Source organism: Crassostrea angulata, chromosome 6 (assembly GCF_025612915.1).
Source record: "Crassostrea angulata isolate pt1a10 chromosome 6, ASM2561291v2, whole genome shotgun sequence".
NCBI classification, from domain to species: Eukaryota; Metazoa; Mollusca; class Bivalvia; order Ostreida; family Ostreidae; genus Magallana; species Magallana angulata.
The window spans coordinates 5,881,724-5,907,570 of NC_069116.1; the positions used below are offsets into that span (position 1 = coordinate 5,881,724).

The window sequence follows — 25,847 nt, forward strand, 5'->3', positions numbered from 1 at the left end:
TAATAACAATAGTGTTGTGTTGTGCATGCACTATGCCTAAATAGTAGTCAGGGTTTGATACATAGTGCACTCGCCTTCGGCTCGTGCACCATGTATCAAACCCTGACTACTATTTAGGCATAGTACATGCACAACACAACACTATTATATAAATATTATGCTCCCGTTTTAAGAAATGTTTTTGAGAAATTGTTAGAAAATGAACAAAAAGTCAACAAAAAACCGCTGTACATTTTATAAAGTAACCCTAAAAGTTTTCTAAGTTATTGAAATAATATGTTCTTCTCTGTTTGTATTGTTTATGCTAATACAAAAAATGTGAACTACGTGGTGTCACTGGACCACCTGTCTGATGCTTTGTCTTAAAAGGAAAGGGGCGTGCAATGCTTATGTTCGATAAACCGGCAGCACCATTTTCATAGTTAGGTACTTCTGGTAGAGAGGTGTCCTCTGTGTCCACATTCTTGCCTTCTTCAGAAAATAACTCATAATCTGGTACGTCAATCAAATCCCTTTGGGGTTTTCTTTTAAATTTAAGAAGGCTTTTGTCGTCATCTAATTCCTGATAATGTTGACATTGTGGGTTACTAGTTTCGCCGCACTCTAGACCCACTGCTGAAAAACACCGCCCATTTCCTTTTGTCTGTTTGTCAGGGAAGTTTACGTATCTACTTGGTCCACATTGGTCCTCTGTTATAGAGTCGTCCCCAGGAGACGACCGTTTTTCAATGGAGGTTACTTCACAGTACTCCTCATCACTGGAATCATTCGTTTCACAATTCTTCTCATCAATGAAATTGGTATCAAGTTGTTGGCTCGTGCCAAGATTAAACCTGTCATACAACTCTTCTGAAGTGTCTGTGTGTTCAGTTTGATTTTCAAGAGAAATTTCGTCAAAACTGCTATTCGTATCTTCTTGTATGGTCGGGTTTTCATAATATTCTCGTACAGGTCTTTCAATTGATAAATAACAAAAAAATAAACGATCATTTGACATGCATTACTCATGTGTTTTTATTCTGTATTTAGTTTTTATTTTTCGCAGAACAATTTTTGACAAGAAAAATATTTGAAACACAACTTGTCTTGTTACCTGTATTCTGTAATGATTGTCAAAATTTCCGTCGCCGTTGGACGACATGTTCTGTCTTGATCCCAACATGGTTTCATCACTTTGTCATACAGCCACTTTGGGCAATTCTCTGGTCGATCAGGGATGTTGCCGTCTTGCAAATGACTTAAAATCTGTATATCAACATAGAACAACATTATTAGATGAGTAGGTTTGAATTGTGTAAAACTTTATTTCTTTTATCCAAAATGCTAAAAATTATAGTTATATAAACAAACCTTGCATCAAAATCGACTAGATTTTAGCAAATTGTTTATAGATATTTTTAAAAACAATTCACGGTTTCAAATAACTTAAAGCTTTATGTGCCGTATTTAACGCTTTTCTGTGAAACAAGATTTGTCAAAATGATTAGCTGCATTAAAACATCATTGTAACATATGTTACTATGGTATTTAATGTTAGGAAAAATGGATCTTTTGTAAATATGTATTCATAAACGATTCAGGTTTGTGTTTGATTGGATATTTTCGCGGAAAATTAATCGAGATAATTAATTTGGCGGACAACGCACGACAGTGAGTTTGTTTACAAAATTATCAATGACATGCGCCGTTTTAGCTAAATCTAAAACAAAAATGTTGTATGGCCGATAGGAAGACGGAAAGGATAGCAGAATAATTTTAGCGATGAGTATTAAAGGGACATGGTCACGATATTGGTCAATTCTATTTTTCTGCTTTTATTACTTATAATGCTTTACGAATGCATTCCTAATGATCAATGGAATTTTAGAATTAGTCGTTGAGTTATAAGCAAGATACATAGTATACAATTATTTGTCATGTAAACAAGGCTCGTGTCCTGTTTTTGTTTATATATACATGTAGTTCAATATAACAGCAAAAAATCTTTTTCAAGCTTATCTGACTATCTCCTTATTAATTTTAACCAAAGATGAAAGGTTCTTATTGTTCAACACGTTCATTTTAGGTCTAAAATTGGAATTTTCACTTAAACATTTTGAATCTAAAATACATCCGAGGTGGCGAAGATTTGTACATTGTGTATTATGAGGTAAATGGTATACAATGTATATTATTTACTTTGAGAAAATACATAACGCCAGGTGCCTATGTTTTGAATGCGTTTGAATCAAAATTCATCATCTGCAAAAAGTTTTTAACTAATATAAGCTTGATGAAATGACACAAAATTTCTCTCTTTAAAATCATTCATTAAACAGCATCATATTTAGCCTTAAATCACTTAACGGTTTCTCAATAACCAAAAATCTACTTACAAATAGATATTAAACTTATGAAAATATGCAATAACAAACTGTCAACCATCTCAAATATCCATAAAACGAAATACAAATTCAAAGCAGAGCAACATGGACCTCTAAAAAGATAGAGGTAGGATTGGGTGCCATGGAGGAGTGAGCATCCTCTACTGGCCGGTCACACCCGCCGTGTGTTCTATGTCGTAATCGGAGGAAAAACGGAAAAGTCCATGGACAATAAGGTGATTAAAAATGGTCTAACAATTAGTATGAAAAACGTCAGTCAGCATGCAATCCAGTGGAAAATGATATTTGCCGACAAGGCCGTTGTATCGACCATAGAACTTACGAAAAGATGACTTCAAACGAGACTGTTGATAATCTTGTTTTATAAACTTGTTTGTCAGTAGCTTGCTTCGCCTTAGAAACTGTTCATACGAAGAGCATGCCCTTGTGTATCGAAATAACTGAGAGACAAAAACACCATAATCAGATTATGAAGGTATATTGCTACATAAGTAAGGAAAGTTGATTATAGAAAAATAAAAAATAAAAACAAAAATAAAAGTATGTACTCGTGACGGATGCATCTTTGAAAATGGACGACATTGCAGAAGTTCTGTTCCACACAACGCCATATAAAACTCGTAAAACAGCATCGCCAAAGTATAAACGTCACTTCCGGTAGAAACTTCGCCGTGTCCTATTACTTCCATTGGTAACCTAGTTAATAAACATAAAAAGAACATAGGAAAGCAAAGATATAAGATTGCTGAACTACATCCAAATAGTCAAAATATTTAGATTGTATAAATGTGAATGGTATGCATCTCTGTTATGTAACATTTTGTGCCGTCTGAGAAGGACTTTCATTATATACCATTACCTAATTGCTATATTCTATTTAATGATAAAACACTAATTAGTCCGTTTATCTCTGTGTTTCACTCTCTGTAGAAGTGACCACGCACAGAAGACGTATAACAATCAGTCTTTCAATTTGAAAATGTCAGTTTAATAAAAAAAAAACCCACTAAATGATAATTATATCTAAAAAAAACTGTTAGGATGAATTGGCAAAAGGTAGAGGTGATCATGATCTTGTAAAAGATGCTACCTGTCTGCCACAGTTCGTATATGAATTATAAATGACCTGAATATGTCAAGCAAAGTAATTATTTTAAGGCAAATGTATTTTTGATGTTGGAATCAATTTGATAGCAAGTAGATTTATATCTATCAGGACTAGTTAAACTTTGAAATATAGCAATTTTTCTGATTTCATTTTGGAGCTGATTAAGCTTTTTCTGTAGTCGAAAAAAACATAAGTTTTTGCATACATGTAATATTTTGTAACTGTCACATTAAGAATATCTAATTTTTGCGTTATACCAAGAAACTGTTGCTTTTATACGCGTCACGTTCTGTAATATTGTCTCCCTCTCTCCAGTATATCTATACGTCAATCTTCGTATAATTGCGATAAACCGACTTTCAAAACATTGCACGTAAGCGATAAAAAGTTCGATATAAATACCAATGCATAATATCGTGAAGTTCATAATTTTCCAACAGGACACTGTCTTCATCAGTTGGCAGTCTCACCATACGCCCAATCCGTAACTGACACACCTACAACAGTGTGAAGAGGAGAAAATGATAAATTAAATGTAAACATTTGAAAAACTATATAGATTGATGTCTGTATGTGTATGTGCGTGCTTCAAATGTACATTTCTAACACGATGTGGAGATGCACACCTGTTCCCATCACAAGTCTTCCCTTCAAGCTATGTATAACTAAACAGGTTAGCAAAATGTCTGCAGACAAGGTAAATCAAAATACGCTGTCACAAGCCACATTGTTGTGCGATGCACTTTGCAAAATTACGCCTTAAAAAAACCAAAATACTATAAATTTGGGATCAATAAAAAAATGACAATAACAAACCGTCAACCGTCTCAAAAATCCATAAAACGAAATAAACTAGTGAAAAGTCAACGCACTTCGGAAAAAAATATGCGTTGATATGTATGGCGGTATGGAATGGGCAGATAAAAATTAAATAAATCTTGTTTGTTTGGACAAAATAGCTACTTGTTAAAACGTATTAGGGTTTGTTCGGACGAAATTAAATGAAAAATTTTATGACGTCATTTCCTGTCATTGCTTACAAGGTTGATTAAAGATTAAAAAATCATGGATAGGTTGTTTTGAAGCGATCAATGGTGTATAAATTGTTTAAAAAATTACTTGAGTTTGTTCATGCATTCATATCTGAATGTGTAATTCCAAATAAATATTTTTCGGCAAGATGATTTCAATTCATTTCTCTGTGTTATAAAACCTTTTGACGAGAGTTTATTCAAAGGAAACTTTCACAGTATTCCTGTTTGGTATAATACAAATATTAAAGTGGGTATTAGAACATTATTTATAAATAGCTGGTATGAAAAGGGTGTCAAAATTACCTAAATCTTTTCTTACAAAAGATTCTCTAAATAAGTATATCACTCCATATATTCCATTATATCATAAATCTTTAATTTGTTGTTGCATAATAAATGTACCATTGTAGTGTATAGACACTTAATCTCTTGTAATGCAATTCCTTTTTCTATTAGAGTTGGTTAAAAATAGATTCTAAAATCTTTTAATGTATGCTTTAAAACAAAGATACTTAGCAACAATCGTTACAATTTAGATTACTTCATAGAATTCTACCAGTGAATTATTACTTAAATAAGACGCATATGAGCCACATTGCTCACCTGAACAACAGTTCTCTGCAGATCCTTCTATTTCGTAGCATATGCTATTTCTATTTTTAAACTTTTAACCTCTTCTGGACCCAAGCATTGCTCTGTAGGTTGTGGTTGGCTTTAACAATTTAGAATCCACACTATTTAAGGACACTTGCAAAGTAATTTCACAAACTGTACCATTGACATTTTTCAGAAGAAGTTTTTTAGACATTATCCCAAACTCTTGCAAAAGAGAATTGAGATTATAAACAGTTTCCATACATATTTTAAACTTTGAACCCCTCTTGGAGCCCCAGTTTTTGTCTGGTGGTCACGATATTTACAATTTAGAATCTTAACTATAAATGCGAGCTTTTAAGGAAACATTGGCATTTCTGGTGAAGTGGTTCTTGAGAATAAGATTTTAAAAACATTTTTCCTATACATCTCAATTCTAAACTTTGTACCCCGCCTGCTTTTAATAATTTGCAAATATTGGCATTTGTGGTGCAGTGGTTCTTGAATTTTAAAGACATTTTTCCATAAGAATGCTTTGTACTGTGTAAGTTAGGTTAAATTTAGTCCTGTGGTTTTAGTAAAGGGGACACAAATGTGATAAGTTTACAAACGAACAGACGGACGGACGACGAACAACGGGTGATCAGAAAAGCTCATTTAAACCTTCAGTTCAGATGAGCTAAAAATCAATGTGGTGTCTTCTGACTGTTATTCTTTTTGTAAACATGAAGTTGAGACAATTAGGATGTCTTCCTAAACTGTGAAAAAGTATTCACAATATGGAACAACTTGGGCTTGGTTATTTACCATGCCTATTCCTTTAGAATTGGTTTTAATGTAATTAGTATCTTGTTAGGTGAACTTCAATTGTCTAAAAATAACAAAGGGGTTTTGTTTTTATGTTCAAAGCAAATTAGTTACCTGTTTGAAAAAGGCAAACTGCCATGCCTTTTTGGTCTTTTATTTTATTTATTTTAAAATACACGAATGAAAAATATATTGCTTGAAAAACATTTTGAAATGCATAAATCTGTCAATACCTGGTTATCTATCTTTGGCACTATTATTCAGTCATAGTCGTGTTATTTGTCTTATTCAACTTTTTGTGCATTAGTTATTTATTTACCTGCTTTCATCTGTCTTATCATATTCCTCTTTTATACTTACCTTGGTTTTTGGGGTTTTTTATATTACATTTTTGGGGTTTTTTCAATTTATGAAGCATCTTACATTATAGTTGAATTTGAGTGAGCAAGCAAATGTTAATTAAAGGATATTTGAAAAAAAAACTGTACTGCATTTAGTTAATGTTTCTTGGAAAATGAAATAAAAAAAAAAAAGAAAAAAAATTATTCGGACGAATTCGGATTTGTTCGGACAAATTATCTATTTGCTCGAATCTGTTTGGACGAATTTTTCATCCAAAAAAACTTTGTCCAAACAAATATATAGCTAATTCGTTCGAACGAATACTAATTCTTTCGAACAAATCCTAATTCGTCCGAAAAAATAGCTTATTCGTCCGAACAAATCCTTAATCGTCCGAAGAAATAAGCTAATTAGTCGAAACAAATAAAAAACATTTTTCCTCTGGCCCTTCCATACAGCCGTAGAATTGTCCAAGGTCCATTCAAAAAGGTTAAGATCTAAAATATGATAGGTAACTATTTAAACTAGTTTAGCTCAAAGGAACATTGAAAAAAAACAAGAAATGTTTTGCTAACCTTTATAGCAATTTTGCAATGAAAAGGCTTGTCGATAAGATCAGTCAGTTCAATGATGAACAGATAAAGAAGAACAGTTCATTGCATGATATTTGTATATCAAAATATCATAAGAAGTATATCAAATACTAATATAATAAATTTTTTTAAAATTAATGGAAAAATGTGTATACTCTAATGCTCTTTTTGAGTTGACATTGTTTTAACGGCTGTACATGTAACTCTCTTACATTATAAATCAAACAACATTGTTATTTATTTGGCTTGAATTGGAGAAGTAGATTTATGCTTAGAAACCTGCAGATATATGATTTAATGGAATTAAGGTGGAATAACACATCGTCATAAAATGGCTGACCTCTGATCGAAACGACATTTTGGGGGTTTTTTTAAGGATTTTATCGACGGTAACTTATAACCCACTTCATAGTCGAGTGGATAAAGTGTCGGGCTTATGATCCGTATATACCGATTCGAATCTCGCAGGGGCTTTTGCTGTTATTTACTGAATTGATTTATTTTAGATATTCATTTTTTATCCCCAATTTGCAAATTTTTCGCTTATTTGACATATGTATAGTTAATTAATCATTATATCTTTCATAATCAAATAATTTACAGCTAATTTGAGTGACTTTTTCCAGGTGTGTTATTCCACCTTAATATGATGTTTAGGAGGGAAATATGCGTGTGCATTTTTCAAGTAATTAATATGAATAGTTTATTAGAAATCGTACTGTTTCTTTTGTTGTCTAAACCCATTTCCAGTGATGTTAGACTATATTTAACGGTGTTTACAAAGAACTATAAACATGTAATCTGATAAATTTATGTTGCAGTAAGTGTTCTTGATGATAAAGATGTTAATGTTCACTCATAATGCATTTTGAAAAAAATCAGAAAGCCTTGACTTGGTTACATATTTTATATCAATTTTCACTTGACAATTTTCAAAGTGTGTTGCCATGCACGGTCCTTGAGATAACTATATTTCATTGACTATGACAATCCCTAAATACACTAATCACCATACGTTATACATCGTTAACAAACCTTAAAATTGTTGTTTTCCTGAATATGTATATACTTTCCAACTATGTCAACCATTATCCAACGTTTTTGGTGCATTTTTTCCACAAGACTGGTGATGTTATAAATGATATCGATGTCAATGCTGTTAATTTGATAATCGTTTAACTGTAGGGACAAGTCCAAAATGTTTTTGGCTGTTGGAACTCTGTAATTCTGAATAAAATCACATATGATGAGATAAATAGAGAATAATACATGGGAAAATATGTATCATACCCCTATCAACCCGATATTTCCCGATATTTCATATCAGGGAATGTAAAAACCTTGTATTTTATACCAAGAACATAATGAAAGGTTGCATTGAAATAGCAATAGACATAGATATATATTAATTAAACATAAATTCTCACCAATGTAATTTCTACTTCATCCTTTGCAGAACCACCATGATTAACTCGTTTTTCTGGTGGCCATTCCAAGATGCCCATTTTCTCCGCAAAGTCATGGCTCATGATAGGAAGTATTTTGTCGTGAAATTTCACCGTCACTTTTTCTTGTACGCCTAATTCGAATCTCTTAAATCAATTTCAAGATTGGCAATCAGTGATTAGCGTATTAAATAAGACAGCAGAGCTTCATCCACAGAAGTGCCATTACATTTTAACACTGATTAAAGCTTAGAATTTACCTTTTGTCTGATAATTGGTTCATTGGGAGCTTTGACATCCTTTTGATCAAAGATCAGAGGAGCATAGTCTGGGTTAGGACTATGTGGTATACGTTTCTTTATCTCAATATATGTATCTCGCTTACCTAAATTAATACATATGGTATCGCAAATCACAAGTGAACATATCATAATTATCAAATATTATTAATTTACAATATCTCATGTAAATATCAACTGAAATTGTTTAATAGAATTAAACTCTCATACTTCCAGGGCAGTTTTTCATCTTCTTTATCGTTTCAGGAATTCCCTTCAAGTACAAGACATAACTGTATTGTTAAAATGACATTCTCTCTCTCTCTCTCTCTCTCTCTCTCTCTCTCTCTCTCTCAGTCGAATACGATCGGTGATTTGATCTGTTAACCGTTTAACGTTTTTATATCCAGTTACCCTTTTAGGTACATGTCTTCTCTCTTCCTGTTTATTTGAAATACTTGGCAATCTTTTATATTCATAATCTATAAAGCAAAGGAAAATGCATTTTCACTTCTGTTGTAAACGTTTTGTTGATATTCATCTTTGAGGTGTTAAAAATTATTGTTAAATTTTTATTGAAGATAAATACTCACAATCCTTTTTTAGTTGGTCTTGTTTCAGCTGTTCTAACTGTTGTATAATTATCTGCATGCTTGGTCTCTTGTCTTTCTCAAACTGCAGACAGTTTGCGGCTAGTTTGTGATAGGACAAAGGGATACATGGCCATTTGTAAGGCTTCAATTCGCAAGACACAACTTTTGCCATGATTTCAGCTGTTGTCTCGCTGTATAGTTCTGTATATGGCTCACACCCATAAGTGAACAGGGAATGAATCACGTGACCAAACATCCAGGAATCTGTGTTGACGTCAAATGTGCAGTCCCACAGAGATTCAGGGGCTGACCACCTTGTAGGGATATTTTCTCCGTGAACATCTGTGAAAAAATTAAGTTATTTATCTAAAACATGTCTTTTTATTAACGTGTTTTTCTTTTAAATCAGATCTGATAATCAAGAAATCAATACCTGCAATATGACCAACAATTGTTGATGCTTCATTGCTACTAGAACAAGCCATCTCTAGATTACAAAGAACGGCTATCTCATGGTCAGGCGAAATGGGTTTTAGAGAAAATGAGTTCAAAGTAATATTTCTGTGTATTATGCTTCTCTGGTGAAGAAAATTAAGTCCACAAGCAACATCTAAAAGGCGACCGTTCATCCAGTCCTCTGGGAGATATTCTTGGCGTAACCTTGATTCAATGACTTTGTCAATAAGTGATGTAGAGTAATGCTCAATTACGTGAAAATGTAACCGGCTCTGTAAAGGGTTAAAAGCTAACATTCGGACAATATTCAAATGAGTTTCTCCATTCTGTAATTTCAACAAAATGTCGAACTCGTTTTCTATTCTCTTGCTATCATCCACAGATTTGTTGGTTTTAAACTGACTATTTGCAATTCCTGGTATAAGAATGCCTATTCGTATGATGTGTGAAAAAAAGCGACCAGCGGATAGCACCCAATGAGAATGATCTGATAGTTTTTGGAGATGTTTTCGGTTAGTGTTGTAGATAACTAGACCTGGAAGCACTTTTTCAATGTAGTCTTCAGCTAAATGCAACATTCTTTCCTCCGATAGATTAAGACAGAGGATCAGTCGTTGAGCGATGGCTGCATTCAAAGACAAAATCAGATCCGTCATTTCTTCTGGAATTTTCAGATGGGTGTTTTGTAGCAAATACACGTCTTCAACTATTTTCTGAAGATTGGGTGATTGCATTTGAGGAACTGAAACGAAATATAGATGTCTTTCATTACATTTTCAATTCATTCATACTTTAATGTTTAAATTAATATGTTTGTTAATGTCATTCAAAGATGTTATTACATACATTTCCTGTATATAAAGGCAATGCCGGAAAGAATTAAAAATCCTAGTTGTTGAAAATCTTCATCTGTACGTAGCAGACTTCTCTGTACTTTACGTTGATTGAGAATTTGTCCTATGAACTGTATAAACCTTTTACACATATCTGGAGGGTTTGCTGACATCTGAAAAAGAGGGAACAATGAAGTGCTCTGGCATATTATTATATATAATAGTAATTCCTGCGTAGAAAGTTTGTAAACTCGTTTACCTTTGACACAATTCCAAAAGTAACAACCAATTGTTCCATAATACATCCTCTCTGCCCAATGTCTGCCACAATCCTGTCATGTTTCGATAAAGAGAAAGTTGAATCGAAACATTTGAAGAGCTCCTCAAATTGTTTTCCAAATCTGAGTTTTCCGAAGGCCGCAACAAGAGACATTGAGCCTTTGAGCAACTGATAACAGGCCGGATATTCTGTTTTCATGGCTTTTCTAGAGGCCATTTTATTCCAGATTTTATTGATTGATGAACAGCTTTTGCTGATTTTGCTAAAAGAATCTTTCTTCGTTTTTTTGTAATCGCAGTAAAGTATGGCGGATGCAGCGCAGCACCTAATCACTGTGTCAATAGTAACAATGTGTGTTTGAAGTGTGTCTTCGTCCTCCGAGTCCTTTAAATGCTGTATAACATAGACCAAGCACCTGTCAATGATATCCACTTTTGTTTCATCCAGGGTCATCTCTAACAATGATTCCTGAATGGCTCTGAACACACATTTTTTGAAGTTCTGGTCATTGATATTTAGTAAGGAAGAGAGAGATTCCAAGTCTTTCCTCTTCTGTAACCTTTGAACATGAAGTGTCTCAGCACACCGAAGAAATCTAGTTTTTTCCTCGCCAGTTTGCCCAGCATAACATTTGTCAAAGGCGTCATTTATTAAGATATTGTTTTCAATATATTCTGAAACAATGAATTAGATAATTGGTTAAGGTTCTGGTATCGGTTATGAAACTTGCAGAATGTATGTATGACAATCTCTCTCTCTCTCTCTCTCTCTCTCTCTCTCTCTCTTTCTCATAACTCACCTCTTGCTGGTATAAACTGACTTTTCAGTATCTGTAAATCTTTGGCTTGCGACTCTTTGCCAGTTTTCACACTGACAAACGGGTCTTTTTCTGTTAGTTCCACCTCCACATTGTTGTAGGGATTTGTTCTGGTTGCCATTGTTAAATTGTTTACATTGGATGTCACACAACGTACACTAATTAATTCGATGCACACTTTCAGTTTTACACAATAGAATATCAATTTTTTCGCAATAGATATAAAGTTGTTGACAAGAGTAATGTTTTGGAATTATAAATTTACACTGGTCCAATAAGCACATCCTGAAAAAGAAGTTTTTTCTTCTGTTAGAATCGCTGCTACTATATACTTTCGTCTTGTATGCCCCCCCCCCCCCCACCCAAAAAAAGTGGTGCCAACTTCTTTTGAATTCAATTTTCTTTTTGTAAGTGTTAGAAACATTTTTCTCGCAAAAATGGGGGGGGGGGTGCCACCTGCTCCCCCCAATGCTACGTGGGATAAAAAACGTGAAATAGAACACCGTAATGCCGACATGCTCTAGTTGTATTGTTGTGACAATCAACAATCAGAGGTTTAGATTTCAGTCGGCGAGCTGTGAAGAATAAATATAGTCAGGGTGTTAAATGCACAAACATAAAAACGCCAACCTTTATTAAACGGTTGCGTTTTATTGTAAGTGAATAAACCTATATTTAGAACTGACCTAATCTTCTCAGAAATCATCTCTGGATTTTAAATTATTAGCACAATCATTCTCGACACATCCCCTATAGTCCACAATAATTAAATGTTTAGCATGCACCTAAAAAATGATTACACTAACTTACGCAACCAAAAATAAAACCGTTTCTGAAATGGTTTATAATATATGCATGCAAATATGTATAACACAAATAATTTTTCTTATCTAACCTTTATCCAAATGGTGTAAATGAAAATTTTAAAAGCAATTTTTACGCAAAAAACTTTAGGGTTTTTCTATTTCTCTTCGATATTTCATTTGAATTATAGACAAAATTCACTAGCAATAAAACTTTAAATAGTTTTGGTAACTAAAGGTAAACGATAAATCACAGCAAAATAATGGTTTGGCAAACATACCTGTTTTTCTACACAGTGCTTGTTCCGGGAAGAAAATTAAATGACTCTGGGATTCCTACTTTCGGTTTTTAGATGCCTTGGAATATTAAAACTTTGTTTTCTTCAAAAATGCTAAAAATAAATTCTAGATCTTCAGAATTTAAATGTACAGCCCCTATTTTAGTCCGTACACATACCAACATCACACGGTAAAGTATATATTCAACACATCTGTTGAATAAATAAAACAAAAACCTGAGGCATGTTAACTGGCAGCATTGAAATGGATAGGATACACTTTACCCCTTTAAGACATTATCAACAACTTACAGTGTAGTTTGTAAGATGTAATTAAAGTAATATTCAACAATAAACATAAGATAACTTAAATCAGCCAAAAAATACATATGGTAAAAGAAATCGTGTGTCAAAATTTAGGATTTAATCATCAGAGCTGGTACTTGTGTGTATTGAAGTGATAAGTTACGTGTTGTTGACTGTTCTCTGTTGGATGGTAAATCAATCTATCGTAACCATAGCTTTTTTAAAGGTTTTAGGTATCCATACTTTGTTCGTCAATTTCACACCACAAACATCCAATAGGAGTTGGAAAGAGGCTGTAGATATATAATGTGTATACTAGTATAATATGTGTGAACATTTTTTTTTTTTGCTGTCGACTTATTTTTAATTTCTGAATCTTTATCTAGGTTTCATCATTGTCTGAATGCTTTGGAAAAACATTGTACTAATTGGCAGTTACAAGTTAATATAGATAAAACCAATGCAATAATTTTCTCCAGAAAAACAAAAGTGAAAGATATATAGGGTTTATTATAAGCATAATATTGTAATTAGAGCATATCAATACAAATATAAAGGACTAGTATTTACATCAAATGAAAAGCCTAATTTTGCTTCTAAACAACTTTCAGCAAAAAGGGCATAAAATCAAGTATACATGGAAATAATATCCTTACATTTTAAGTCATCAAAAATTGTATCAATTATAACATGAGGATCTGAAATATGGATCACAGACCATATATTAGATATAAATCCTCAGAATGTTTTCCATTTGTATTCTATGTATACTTTGAAAAGCATCAAATTTTGCAGTCAATGCTGAACAAGGTTCTTATCCACTTTACTATATATGTTTTGAAAACATGTTTAAATACTATATCAGACTTATAAGTATGGAATCAAACACCACATATAATAATGCACTTTTAGTATCAGTTTTTAATGAAGACAAAAAGGTAAAACAATACTAAACTTGACATCTTTAGAAACTCCCATAAGAATTTGAGGTTTAAGCTAAATAAAAAAAATCTCATCTGCTAACTTTATTTCTACAGTTATTAAGTTTCCCTTGAAAAGCATTAAACATCACAGCTATCAAGATTAAGAATAGGTGGGTGTACATTCACTATTTTTTCTAAACAGGTAGATATTGTAAACCAACTATTCCTAAAGAGATCACATAACCTAATGATTCTTTAAGTGTAATCAAATTTGACCTTCTTGTTAATGCATAAATGTCGATTCAAGGTAACTACTAATTCCCTTAACTAAAAGGATTATAAAATAAATGTAGTTATCTGCAGTTACACGTATGTAGACATCTGTTTAAGACAGGAAGTTTTTATTCTTCAATTAAATGATCGAAAATGGAATGTCTGCTAGCTTATTCTACGAAATTGGAATAGATATTTAAACTAAAATTGATTTTGCTTTGCCGGCATTTTCTCTCATTTTCTTAAATTTTGAAGATATTTTGATTTTTTATGCTTCCAATATTAAAATATTTCTGATTTTTTACATATTATAAAGAAACTGAAGATGAAGACAGTGCAAACATTTCGATGAATAGTTCGCGCAGATTCCTCATTTTTGATAGAAGGAATATATGAATTCTTTTAATATTCTTAAAATATCAGTCGTGAGATGGATATCCTTACATTTGTTGCTACATAACTGTAATATGTTGCTTGATGTTTCTTAGTTCGTTCTTTTAAGATGAAGCTTTTACATAGTTCATTAAACTGGACATGGTTTCTTAACAATATGTTTTGAACAGCTAGATATGTTTAAGATAAAGCAACAATGTCAGAGTATTAGATGGTTTAATACCATGAATCATTTTGGGTTTCATAAACTGTTGATTAATCAGAGCCGATAACGCTATATGTTATGCGATTGCATGTCCAACTATCTTAATAAAATACATGTATATGAAATTGGCAAAGCACAATCTTAACTTTCAAAATTGTTCACTGTGTTTGTTTAGATAGCATTTGCAATTGCATGACATTTATTAAAGTTAGCAAAAAAATTGCGACCTAAATTTTACGTCCTCTAACATTTGGTCCATTCAAAGATGAAATATACGAACAAATAAATTCGCTTTTCTTAGTTTTTTATTAATCTACCACACCATAGAATAATATTGCTTATTTTGGACACCCTTGAAATCATTCCCAAGCATATTCGTTGGAAAAGCCACCAGAGTAACATCATATTTTTAATGAAACGAAAGAGGATCAAGTTAAGGTCGTGTATTGGCAACAAAAATGTTTCACAATATTTTTTAGAAAAAAAACTCCTGCTATTCAGCAATGATATATAACACTACAGTCTCTTCTCATTTTTAAGACCTTTTCTGACATGATTTTGTAGACACGTCATGTACTAGTATACTGGACACTAACCATGTTCAAACGTAAGTAAACTACACAATTAGCACTATTTAGTTATGAAACAACTTGACTTTTGGATATGATTCGATTTAACACAGAAAATAATTCTATTGTAAGAAATATGGTACAGTTATTTGAATAACCTTTGATATCATTCAAAGAGTTATACTTAGTACACCAGTTTATATCTTACTTCTTAGTTTGATACTTCATCAGAAATATTTTCATTGGTTTTAGTGGCTTTCTGGATATTAAATATTTGTAAATGGTTTGAATATGCGGAAGTTGCAAACACTTATAAATGAAAATGATCAACTTTGAAAGGGATAATTTTCTATACATATGACTTGAAGGATCGCGTAAATCACTTTGTAAAAGGGGATTTTCTTTGTGGATGGCCATCTGTCTAATGCTTTGTCTTAAAAGGAAAGGGACGTCCAATGCTTATGTTCGAAAAACCGGCAGCAGCATTTTCATACTTAGGTACTTCTGGTGGAGCGTTTTCTTCTGTTTCCGCATCGTTGCCTTCTTTGGCAAATAACTCGTAGTTTGGTACTTCAATCATACCATTCTGTGGTTTTCTTCTATTCTTTGGTTTGGTTGTGTCATCTTTTACTAACAACTCCTGATAAGTTTGATTGGGATTTTTAGTTTCGCCGCAGGCTATACCTCCTGTTGAAAAACACCGCTCATATCCTTTTGTCTTTTTGTCAGGGATGTTTACGTATCTACTTGCTCCACATTGCTCTTCTTCCATAGTGTCGTCCCAAGGAGACGACCGTTTTTCAGTGGATGTTACTTCACAATACTCCTCATCACTGTAATCATTCGCTGCAGTGGAATTGGATTTGACATCTTCTAGTTTTGTTTTAAGATTAAAACTGTTATAAACCGTAGGTGAGTCCAAGGTTTCAGGTTGATTTTCAAGACTATCACTGTTAAAGCTGCCAAACGTCCCTTTTGGTATACCCGAGATTATTGGTTGATTTTCATAATTTTCTCCCCCAGGTCTGTCAATCGATAAATAACAAAACTCAATTATTTAACCTGTGCCAAGAATGTGTTTCTGTATCAATTTCATTAAAAACACCATTTTGCTAGTATATAATAGAGAGGTTTAGCAGACCAACGTGTACGTGTACTTGTACGTGTAGGTTACAAGTTAGAACTACGCGTACCAGCTCAATTACTTTTCTTGTTTAGCAGTTGTAACGTGTACTTGTACGTGTAAATGTTTTAATGTAATTATGGATATCCTCTCCTACTAAGCTGAGAATGTTGGTTTTAAACGAAAAGTAGGAATTCTGCATGTGTTAATTTTATTAAATATCATTTATTATATATGCACATTTTTATTTATCGCAAATTAATAAGATAATGGAGCCACTGCATGTTTTGGAGGAAGAGATGCGTGAAATAAAACTCCAATAACATATTAAACGCTAATGAAAATTTATGTTGGTAGATATCAGTATTCGCACTGAATATTCAGGCTTAAGAAAAGTTAACATATTCATTAAAATTAATAGACAACAGGGAAACAGAGGCTACAAGTTCGACCTTACGGGTACTTTGCAATTTACACGTATGTTCATTCGGGTACATACGTGTAGAAATTCGTCATTACACAAACTGATGACGTAATGCACATATTTTCCGTTCTACACGTACACGTACGCGTACACGTTGGTTTGCTAAACCTCTCTATTACTAAAAATAGGCAACTCATTTACCTATTTTCTGCGATGATTGACAAAATTTCCGTCGCCGTTGGACGACATGTTCTGTCTTGATCCCAACATGGTTTCATCACTTTGTCATACAACCATTCCGGGCACCTCTCTGGTAGATCAGGGATGTTACCGTCTTGTAAATGACTTAAAATCTGAATACCCGCATAGAACAATATTATCAGATGAAAAGGATTAAACTGCACTTGGTTTTCTTTCTATTTATTACTTGCTAAATTCAGGCTTTATGATAGATGTGATCAAGTCTCGAACATAATTATCACGTAATAATATTCAAAAAATGATGCCTTATTCCAAAATAAAACAGTTATAGCACATCAAATTTTTAGAAAATCTACTTCTTTACAAAAACAAAAGAGAAAATATAAAACATATTCAAAATGCAAAAACTAAAGTATGTACTCGTGATGGGTGCATCTTAGAAAATGGTCGACATTGCAGACGTTTTGTTCCAGATAAAGCCATATAAAACTCGTAAAATAACATCGCCAAAGTATATACGTCACTTCCGGTAGAAAGTTCGCCGTGTCTTATTACTTCTATTGGTAACCTAGTTGGTAAACACGAATAAAAGCAAACAAATTAATGAACGTGTATGAATGCAAATACTTGTGAATTGTACCCTGTCCAAATACTAAAAAAGAATTAATGAGAATGGTAGGCTTCTATGTTATCGCACACTGTTTCGTCTAAGAGACTATTTTCATCCTGACATCACACACCGTTACTTGTCTGCTTTATTCTTACATGTACTGCCAATAAACCGTGTCCATTTTCCTTCGTGCACACGGTACAAAAAGATTGTAGCCATCAGTCTATTAGCTGGCCATTTTGCATATATTATAGGGGGCATGGATGAAAGGACTATAATTATTTGGCATGGTCAAATATCTGCCCCCCCCCCCCCTCCCCAATTTTAATCAATTTTAAATAGTATCGTATGAAAACCAAATCTTCATCAATCATTATACAAAGGATGTCTATCACTTTAATATTGATTTTAGTCACCTTTGCTTATTCGCTGTTTAACTATGACATCACCTAAATGAGCTAATTTAAGCAATTTTGCAAACAAATGAAAATATTGCCATATTTTCTTTTTATTTTGCATTCGGAAGAATAGAGCGCAGGTCTGCTCAAGTACGATTATAATATGCTTTTCTTTTTTATAATAATACACATCATACTAAAAAAAGATACTTGCACAAGCCTGTGCTCGTTGTTTCCCAGTCAAAAACCCATCGGAAAACACCCGTATTTTGCAACGAAACATCAATTTATCAAAATAGGAGAATCTTCATGACGTCCTTTCTACATAATGACGTCACCGTGGTGATAACCTTTTACACCCTAATATTCAATATGAAGTTCGTTATACCAATGCATTATATCGTGAAATTCATAATTTTCCAACAGCACACTGTCTTCATGAGTTGGCAGTCTCACCATACGCCCAATACGTAATTGACACACCTATAACAGTATAAAGAGAATAAAGATTACACACGTGCGTGCGTGTGTTTTGGCTACGATCATTCTAGATAAAGCCTCAGTCTCAACTGATCGTACGTGCTTCTACGGGCGGATTTTAATGAAAATCTTGTGAGACACGCAAGTGTCTCTTACGATTTTTGAAGGACGTAGGCTTCCCGTAAATATGCACAGTTGCATGTACAACATTCACTAAAACTTCCTTGTGAGATCTGAAAACGTACGCTGCAGTTGTGCTTCACTCAAGAATCGTAAAATAACCGTACAGCTTGACTTGCAGGAATACCGTAAGGAGATTTCACTTGTCCTTTTCGTTACACGTTCATTGACGGCAAGTCGCTTGTGCTCACCATCATATAATTTGAACGCATAGTAAAAGTAGGTCATGCTTACGTCATGCGTACACCAACTGTTTGTGGTACATGCGAATCGCCCATAAACAAGATGTATAGGAAAAATAATACTAGTAATGTAAAAATACCCCATAAGGTAAAGAGAATCTACAGTTTTACCATTCATTAAAACAAAAAGGTTTTGCAATCCCCCTCTAAAAACAAAATCGAAACAGACAAATACGTTCTTTTTGACAAAAACGTGGGGGAAAAAACAGGATGAGAAGGAAAGTGAAGTAGAATTGGAGAAAAGGCAAAAGATTTCCGAAGCACTTCGACTCGCAAGCGTGCCAAGATAGAATCGTATACATTTTTGGAGAGAGCACAAGACAAATGATGTTTACGTACATGCAGAACGATATTTTCAACTAAAACTATCTGCACAAAACTCCAACACATCCTACTAGAGGAAATTGTTGCAGGACTTCGCGCAAAAACTGGGCTCACAGTGTTTAATTATAAGCACTTAGACAAGATAAAAACAATTTTATTTTTCCATTTTAAAAATCTAGAATGGTAAATATGGGTATTATTAATACTTCCTCGAAAGGCTAAAGTCAAATGTCGAGTTACAAGCGAAAAACGGGGTTTGAAAATCAAAGCTCATCTTGATATTCTTTACATATTTGTTGTATTGGTATACGTTTCAATTAAATGGTGCTTTCTTTTGTCGATAATATTATTTATGAACTCATTTATTCGGTTTATCTTGTTTTTCACGAGTCATTTTGTCAAAGAGAGTGTAATTTCCTTACTTAATATTATTTGTTTCGCCCAGTTTAGCAAGTATATTCACCAAAGCAGCAATTACAGAATAATAGTCTTCTTTTGCGAAAACTAATAATTGTCCGTACAGCTGTCGTGAGGCAAAGAAAGACGTCGGTACGATTTACTAGTACTTGCAAGTGACCTACGACGCAAATATTTCCCCTGCTGTTCGCAAGGAAAACATATATCTGTTGCACGATTATCGTAAAACGGAAGTACGGTTCCTATCGGCATCACCGTTGCGAGTGGCAACTCGTCTGTAAACAAATTTGAACATCATCAAGCACGTACAGCCAGTTGTGACTGAGGTGTCACTAACCCCACTGTCATGAGATAGATTTATTGATATTTATTATACAAATCCTTAAAACATGGTAATGCATCGTTAACGCACCTTATAATTGTTGCTATCCTGAATATAAATATTCTTTCCAACTAGGTCCACCATTATCCAACGTTTTTCGTGCATTTTCTCTACGAGTCTGGTAATATTAAAAATGACATCGATGTCAATGCCGTTTACTTGATAATCACTCAACTGTTTGGAGAAGTCCAAAATGTTTCTTGCTGTTGGAACTCTGTAATACTGTGTAAAATAACACTTTGTGAGGTTAAAGGTTACGTTGATACAGTTCTAGACAGAACTATCAAAGAAACTTAAATTCTCACCAATGTAATATCTACTTCGTCATTTGCAGAACTACAATGTTTTACTCGTTTTTCCGGCGGCCATTCACAGATGCCCATTTTCTCAGCAAAGTCTTCACTCATTTGAGGAAGTATTTTGTTGTGAAATTCCACCGTCAACTTCTCCTTCACGTGTAATCCGAATCTCTTAAATTTATTTCAAAATAAGTGATTATAGCATTTCCTAATTTCAACTCAGTGCAAAAACAGTTCACAATGTAGTTAAATATCGCTGTTTGAAGCTTAAAAATTCACCTTTTCGCTGATAACTGGTTCGTTGGAGGCTTTGGTGTCCTTTAGATCAAAAATCAGAGGAGCATAGTCTGGGTTAGGACTCTGTGGTATACGTTTCTTGATTTCGATATAAGTATCTCTCTTACCTGGATTAAGTATATTGGTATTGTAAATTTCAAATATAATATAAATTTCATCTCAATATCAACGATAATTGATAAATAGAAAAATGTCCCCATACATCCAGGGCAGCTTTTCATCTTCTTAATCGTTTCAGGAATTCCCTTCAATTACAAGACATGTCAAAACTGAATATTGTTAAGAATGGCATGACAATGAAATATTTTATGAATAAAAACATAATTATTTCAGTAACTGATCAATATTAATATATTAATATTTTCAAAGCACATATAGAATATTCAGTGTTCTGCAAACTTAAAACACCTTGGTGTGAACGATACATTATCAAACCCAATTAAAAAACAAAAACATTTAGAAGAATGTCTAATCTACTTTTTCTAATCTACCAAAGCACACTATAAACGCCGTAATTAATTATTGATTATTTATAAACATATCAACAGATATGCCAGTAATTCTCTCTCTCTCTCTCTCATACGATTGGTGATATGATGATGTTAACAGTTTAACGCTTTTATATCCAGTTACCCTTTTGGGTTCATGTCTTCTTTCTTCCTGTTTATTGGATATCTTTGGCAATCTTTTATATTCATAACCTGTAAAAGAAAGTTCGTATCAATGTTGTAATCGATTTGTTGATTTCATTTTTTCTATGTTGAATGTTATGGTTAAAACTATACATTGTGAAAGTTTATAGAGGTTTTTTTTATTGAAGATACGTGTAAATACTCACATCCTTTTTTCAGTTGGTCTTGTTTCAGCTGTTCTAACTGTTGTATAATCATCTGCATGCTTGGTCTTTTTTCTTTCTCAAACTGAAGACAGCTTGCGGCTAGTTTGTGATAGGACAAAGGGATACATTGCCATTTGTAAGGCTTCAATCCACAAGCTACAACCTTTGCCATGATTTCAGCTGTTGTCTCGCTGTATAGTTCTGTATAAGGCTCGCATCCATAAGTAAACAGGGAACGAGTGAAGTGACCATACATCCAGGAGTCCGTGTCGGCGTCAAAGGTGCAGTCCCATAGAGATTCGGGGGCTGACCACCTTGTGGCGATATTTTCTCCATAAACATCTTTAAAAATACCAGCAGTTTATATCAAAACATGTGTTTTCAATAATATGTTTTGAAACCAAATCGTATAACCATGAAATTATTACCTGCAATTTGGCCAACGATTGTTGATGCTTCGTTACTACTAGAACAAGCCATCTCTAAGTTAGAGAGAACAGCTATTTCATGGTAAGGCGAAATGGATTTTAGAGAAAATGAGTTCAAAGTAATATCTCTGTGTATTATGCTTCTCTGGTGAAGAAAATTCAGTCCACAAGCAACATCTAAAAGGCGACTGTTCATCCAGTCCTCTGGAAGAAACTCTTGGCGCAATCTTGATTCAATGACTTTGTCAATAAGTGATGTAGAGTAATGCTCAATTACGTGAAAATGTAACCGGCTCCGTAAGGGGTTAAATGCTAGCATTCGGACAATATTTAAATGAGTTTCTCTATTCTGTAATTTCAACAAAATGTCGAACTCGTTTTCTATTCTCTTGCTATCATCCACAGATTTGTTAGTTTTAAATTGACTATTTGCAATTCCTGGTATAAGAATGCCTATTCTTATGCTGTGTGAAAAAAAGCGACCAGCGGATAGCATCCAGTGAGAATGATCTGATAGTTTTTGGAGATGTTTTCGGTTAGTGTTGTAGATAACTAAACCTGGAAGCACTTTTTCAGCGTAGTCTTCAGCTAAATGCAGCATGTTTTCCTCCGATAGATTAAGACAGAGGATCAGTGGTTGAGCGATGGCGGCATTCAAAGACAAAATCAGATCTGTCATTTCGTCCGGAATTTTCAAATGGTTGTTTCTTAACAAGAAAACAACATCTTCAATTATTTTTTGAAGATCGGCCGATTGCATTTGAGGAACTGAAACAAAATAAAATACACATATAAAATTATTTTTACCAAGTTTTAAATTCATTTATTGTATTATTTCAATTGACATGATTTATACTGTCATCCAAACATAACATACATTTCCTATAGATATAGGCAACTCCACAAACAATTAGATATCCTAGATGCTGGAAATCTCCATCTAAACGTAGCAGAGTTCTCTGTCCTTTCCGTATGACAATTGGTCCTATGAACTGTATAAACCTTTTACACATATCTGGAGGGTTTGCTGACATCTAAAAAAAGAGGATACATTGAGTTTCCTTGATGTGGAATTATAATAACAAAATCTTTTTGAGGGGTTTGTTAACATGTTTACCTTTGACAAAATTCCAAACGTAACAACCAATTGCTCTGTAATACATCCTTTCTGCGCAATGTCTGACACAACCTTGTCATGTTTCGATAATTAGAGAAACTGGCATCTACACATTTGAAGAGATCCTCAAATTGTATTCCAAATTTGAGTTTATTGAGGGTCGCAACAAGAGACATTGCGCCTTTAAGCAATTGATAGCATACTGGATCTTCTGTTTTCACACCTTTTCTAGACACTGCCTTAGTCCAGATTTTATTTATTGATGAAACGCTTTTGCTAATTTTGCTAAAAGAATCTTTCTTTGTTTTTTTATAAGCGCAGTAAAGTATGGCGGATGCAGCACAGCACCTAATCACTGTGTCAATGGTAACAATGTGTGTCTGAAGTGTGTCTTCGTCCTCCGAGTCCTTTAAATGCTGTATAACATAGACCAAGCACCTGTCAATGATATCCACTTTTGTTTCATCCAGGGTCATCTCTAACAATGATTCCTGAATGGCTCTGAACACACATTTTTTGAAGTTCTGGTCATTGATATTTAGTAAGGAAGAAAGAGATTCCAAGTCTTTCCTTTTCTGTAATCTTTGAACATGAAGTGTCTCAGCACACCGAAGAAATCTAGTTTTTCCTTCGCCGTTTTGCCCAGCATAACATTTGTCAAAGGCTTCTTCAATTGGGCATTTGAAATTGTTAATATATTCTGTAACAAAAAAATTTAAAATCGGCATCGGTAAATGTATTAAACTTCCGAAATGTATGTAGGATAATCTCTCTCTCTCTCTCTCTCTCTCTCTCTCTCTCTCTCTCTCTCTCTCTCTCTCTCTCATAACTCACCTCTTGCTGGTAACAACTGACTTCTCAGGATCTGTAAATCTTTGGCTTGCGACTCTTTGCCAGTTTTCACGCTGACAAACGGGTCTTTTTCTGTTAGTTCCACCTCCACATTGTCGTAGGGATTTCTACTCGTCGCCATCGTTCACAGGTATGCATTGGCTGTCACACAATTTTACATATCAATTACACGTCGAAATTCACCAATTATTCAAACCTGGGTTTCCTGGGTTTCTGCATGGAGCATAAAGAAATAAGTTGTTGAACAGAGAAAAGCATACATGTGTATAGTTTGCATCAAAACACGAAATCTATAATATCAATTCTATTACTGAAAGACATACATATTAACTTGATTCCTATGCAGATTGTATCAAAATTTGGATTAAAGGTACAGGGTAGAAAGTGTGTAGACCTGGAAAGAATTCTCAGTCATATTCTTTATAATTTATTAAAAGGCAAATTTGCCTATTTGAGCCCTCTCCTTTAACAGTCAATTTGACAAACATTGATGGTACAATGTAACAATAGAATAAAGTTGAGAAAAACAAAGGGAAAAAAACAACATCGTATTTGGTCTATCCAGCAACTTCAATGAAATAAAAAAAAGCATGACAAGAGGTAAGAACGTGAATAAAGAACACTGTATCTGAAAATGGGCTACGGACCATCAAGTTTTAAGTGACAATTTAAAAAAAAGATTAAGGTAATGAAAGCAGCTTAATAACTAAATATGAGAAAAATTAAATATAACAAACATTCTGAGAGTATTGCATAAGCAATACACGTCCCCTACCGGTTTTTAGAAATTTGTGAAAACAATGCACTGTTATGCAGAATACCACTCTTACCGTCTTCTGTACCCCCAACAGACCAACCCGATAATAATACACAAAAAAACCTGTCGATTAAATTTACAACACAATGCTTGACACTATTTTACAGAACTTATTTGTTTGTTAGAAGCAATGAAAGAAATGGTCCAAATAATGCACGATATTATTACTGACTACATACATTCCTCGTTTATTCAATACACACCGAACCCAATAACGAACCCGAAGATTAAAAAATTGGAATATAAAAAAATAATTTTCTCGAAAATATGTAAACCAGACGCTACAAAAGTGTAAACTTGATCTGTAGTTTGACATTTAGAAGCTGTTCAGCAAATTTCATATAATCCTCAAACGCACAAAAAAAAGTGTGGAAAACTGAAGTGGGACAGACAGACGGACGGACGGGTTACTGTCGTATCGCCCCAAAGCCAAAGCGCCCCATGCACGAGCGCCCCAAATTTTTTTGGAGCGCCCCAATTACGTTTCACGAGCGCCCCAAAATGTATTCACGAGCGCCCCAAAGTAAAATTATCGTTATACCTTACGTCTTGGAAAATTTGCACGAGCGCCCCAAATTGGATTTTCCAATATTGTACTAAAATCGGGATCGTTTTCACGACCGCCCCAAGAGGATATTCCTTATTATGTCTTTCTGCATAGAATCTTGTTGTATCATTACACCTTACGTCTTGAATAATTTGCCCGAGCCCCCCAAAATTGGATTTTCCAATATTGTACTAAAATCGGGATCGTTTTCACGAGCGCCCCAAAATAATTATCCTGATTATGTCTTTCTGCATAGAATCTTGTTGGATTATTTTTTTACGAACGTGCCCTGAAGTTGCCTACGATTTGTAAGAAAACTATCTTATGATTAGGAAATCATTTCCACAAGCGCCCCAAAACTGATAACTTTTAAATTTGCTCTCAAATCAGCATTCTATGTTGCTATAAAGTTAATATTTGACTACATGTGTAATAAATATTTGAAACCTGATTTTGCTTTAAAATGTATGTTTGAGAATCTCACTTTTACGTTAAATAAGCATCATTTACACGAACGCCCCCCAAATGAGATTATTCTATTTTGAAATAAAATCAAC

General features: G+C 33.7%; 2 protein-coding genes across 5 annotated transcripts; both read right to left on the reverse strand.

Annotated features, from left to right (window-relative positions):
- Nucleotides 1–220: 220 nt before the first annotated feature.
- On the reverse strand, nt 221–24,052 carry LOC128190033 (uncharacterized). Of its 4 annotated transcripts, XR_008244315.1 has the most exons (16): nt 12,649–12,841; nt 11,547–11,849; nt 10,727–11,421; nt 10,481–10,640; nt 9,612–10,376; nt 9,179–9,520; nt 9,000–9,067; nt 8,817–8,859; nt 8,568–8,692; nt 8,290–8,454; nt 7,898–8,089; nt 3,895–3,989; nt 2,933–3,080; nt 2,707–2,824; nt 1,094–1,245; nt 814–953 (listed from the first exon to the last, which is right to left on the reverse strand). XR_008244315.1 is itself a non-coding variant. In XM_052861902.1 (15 exons), exons 2-15 carry the CDS (start codon nt 11,683–11,685, stop codon nt 305–307), a joined length of 3,738 nt encoding a protein of 1,245 aa, XP_052717862.1. In that variant the 5' UTR covers nt 11,686–11,849; nt 12,649–12,833; the 3' UTR covers nt 221–304. The 4 variants fall into 4 exon arrangements, 3 of the variants coding, with proteins under 3 accessions (XP_052717862.1, XP_052717863.1, XP_052717864.1); XM_052861902.1 differs by lacking the exon at nt 2,707–2,824 and having other exon boundaries at nt 221–953; nt 12,649–12,833; XM_052861903.1 differs by lacking the exons at nt 2,707–2,824; nt 11,547–11,849; nt 12,649–12,841 and adding an exon at nt 23,909–24,052 and having other exon boundaries at nt 221–953.
- On the reverse strand, nt 13,464–23,757 carry LOC128190037 (uncharacterized). The gene is made up of 13 exons (XM_052861911.1): nt 23,075–23,757; nt 22,835–22,991; nt 21,958–22,725; nt 21,530–21,871; nt 21,325–21,392; nt 20,894–20,936; nt 20,674–20,798; nt 20,401–20,565; nt 20,126–20,317; nt 18,459–18,553; nt 17,483–17,630; nt 17,063–17,214; nt 13,464–16,339 (listed from the first exon to the last, which is right to left on the reverse strand). The coding sequence occupies exons 2-13, from the start codon at nt 22,989–22,991 to the stop codon at nt 15,736–15,738; spliced, it is 2,859 nt and encodes a 952-aa protein (XP_052717871.1). The 5' UTR covers nt 23,075–23,757; the 3' UTR covers nt 13,464–15,735.
- Nucleotides 24,053–25,847: the final 1,795 nt, after the last annotated feature.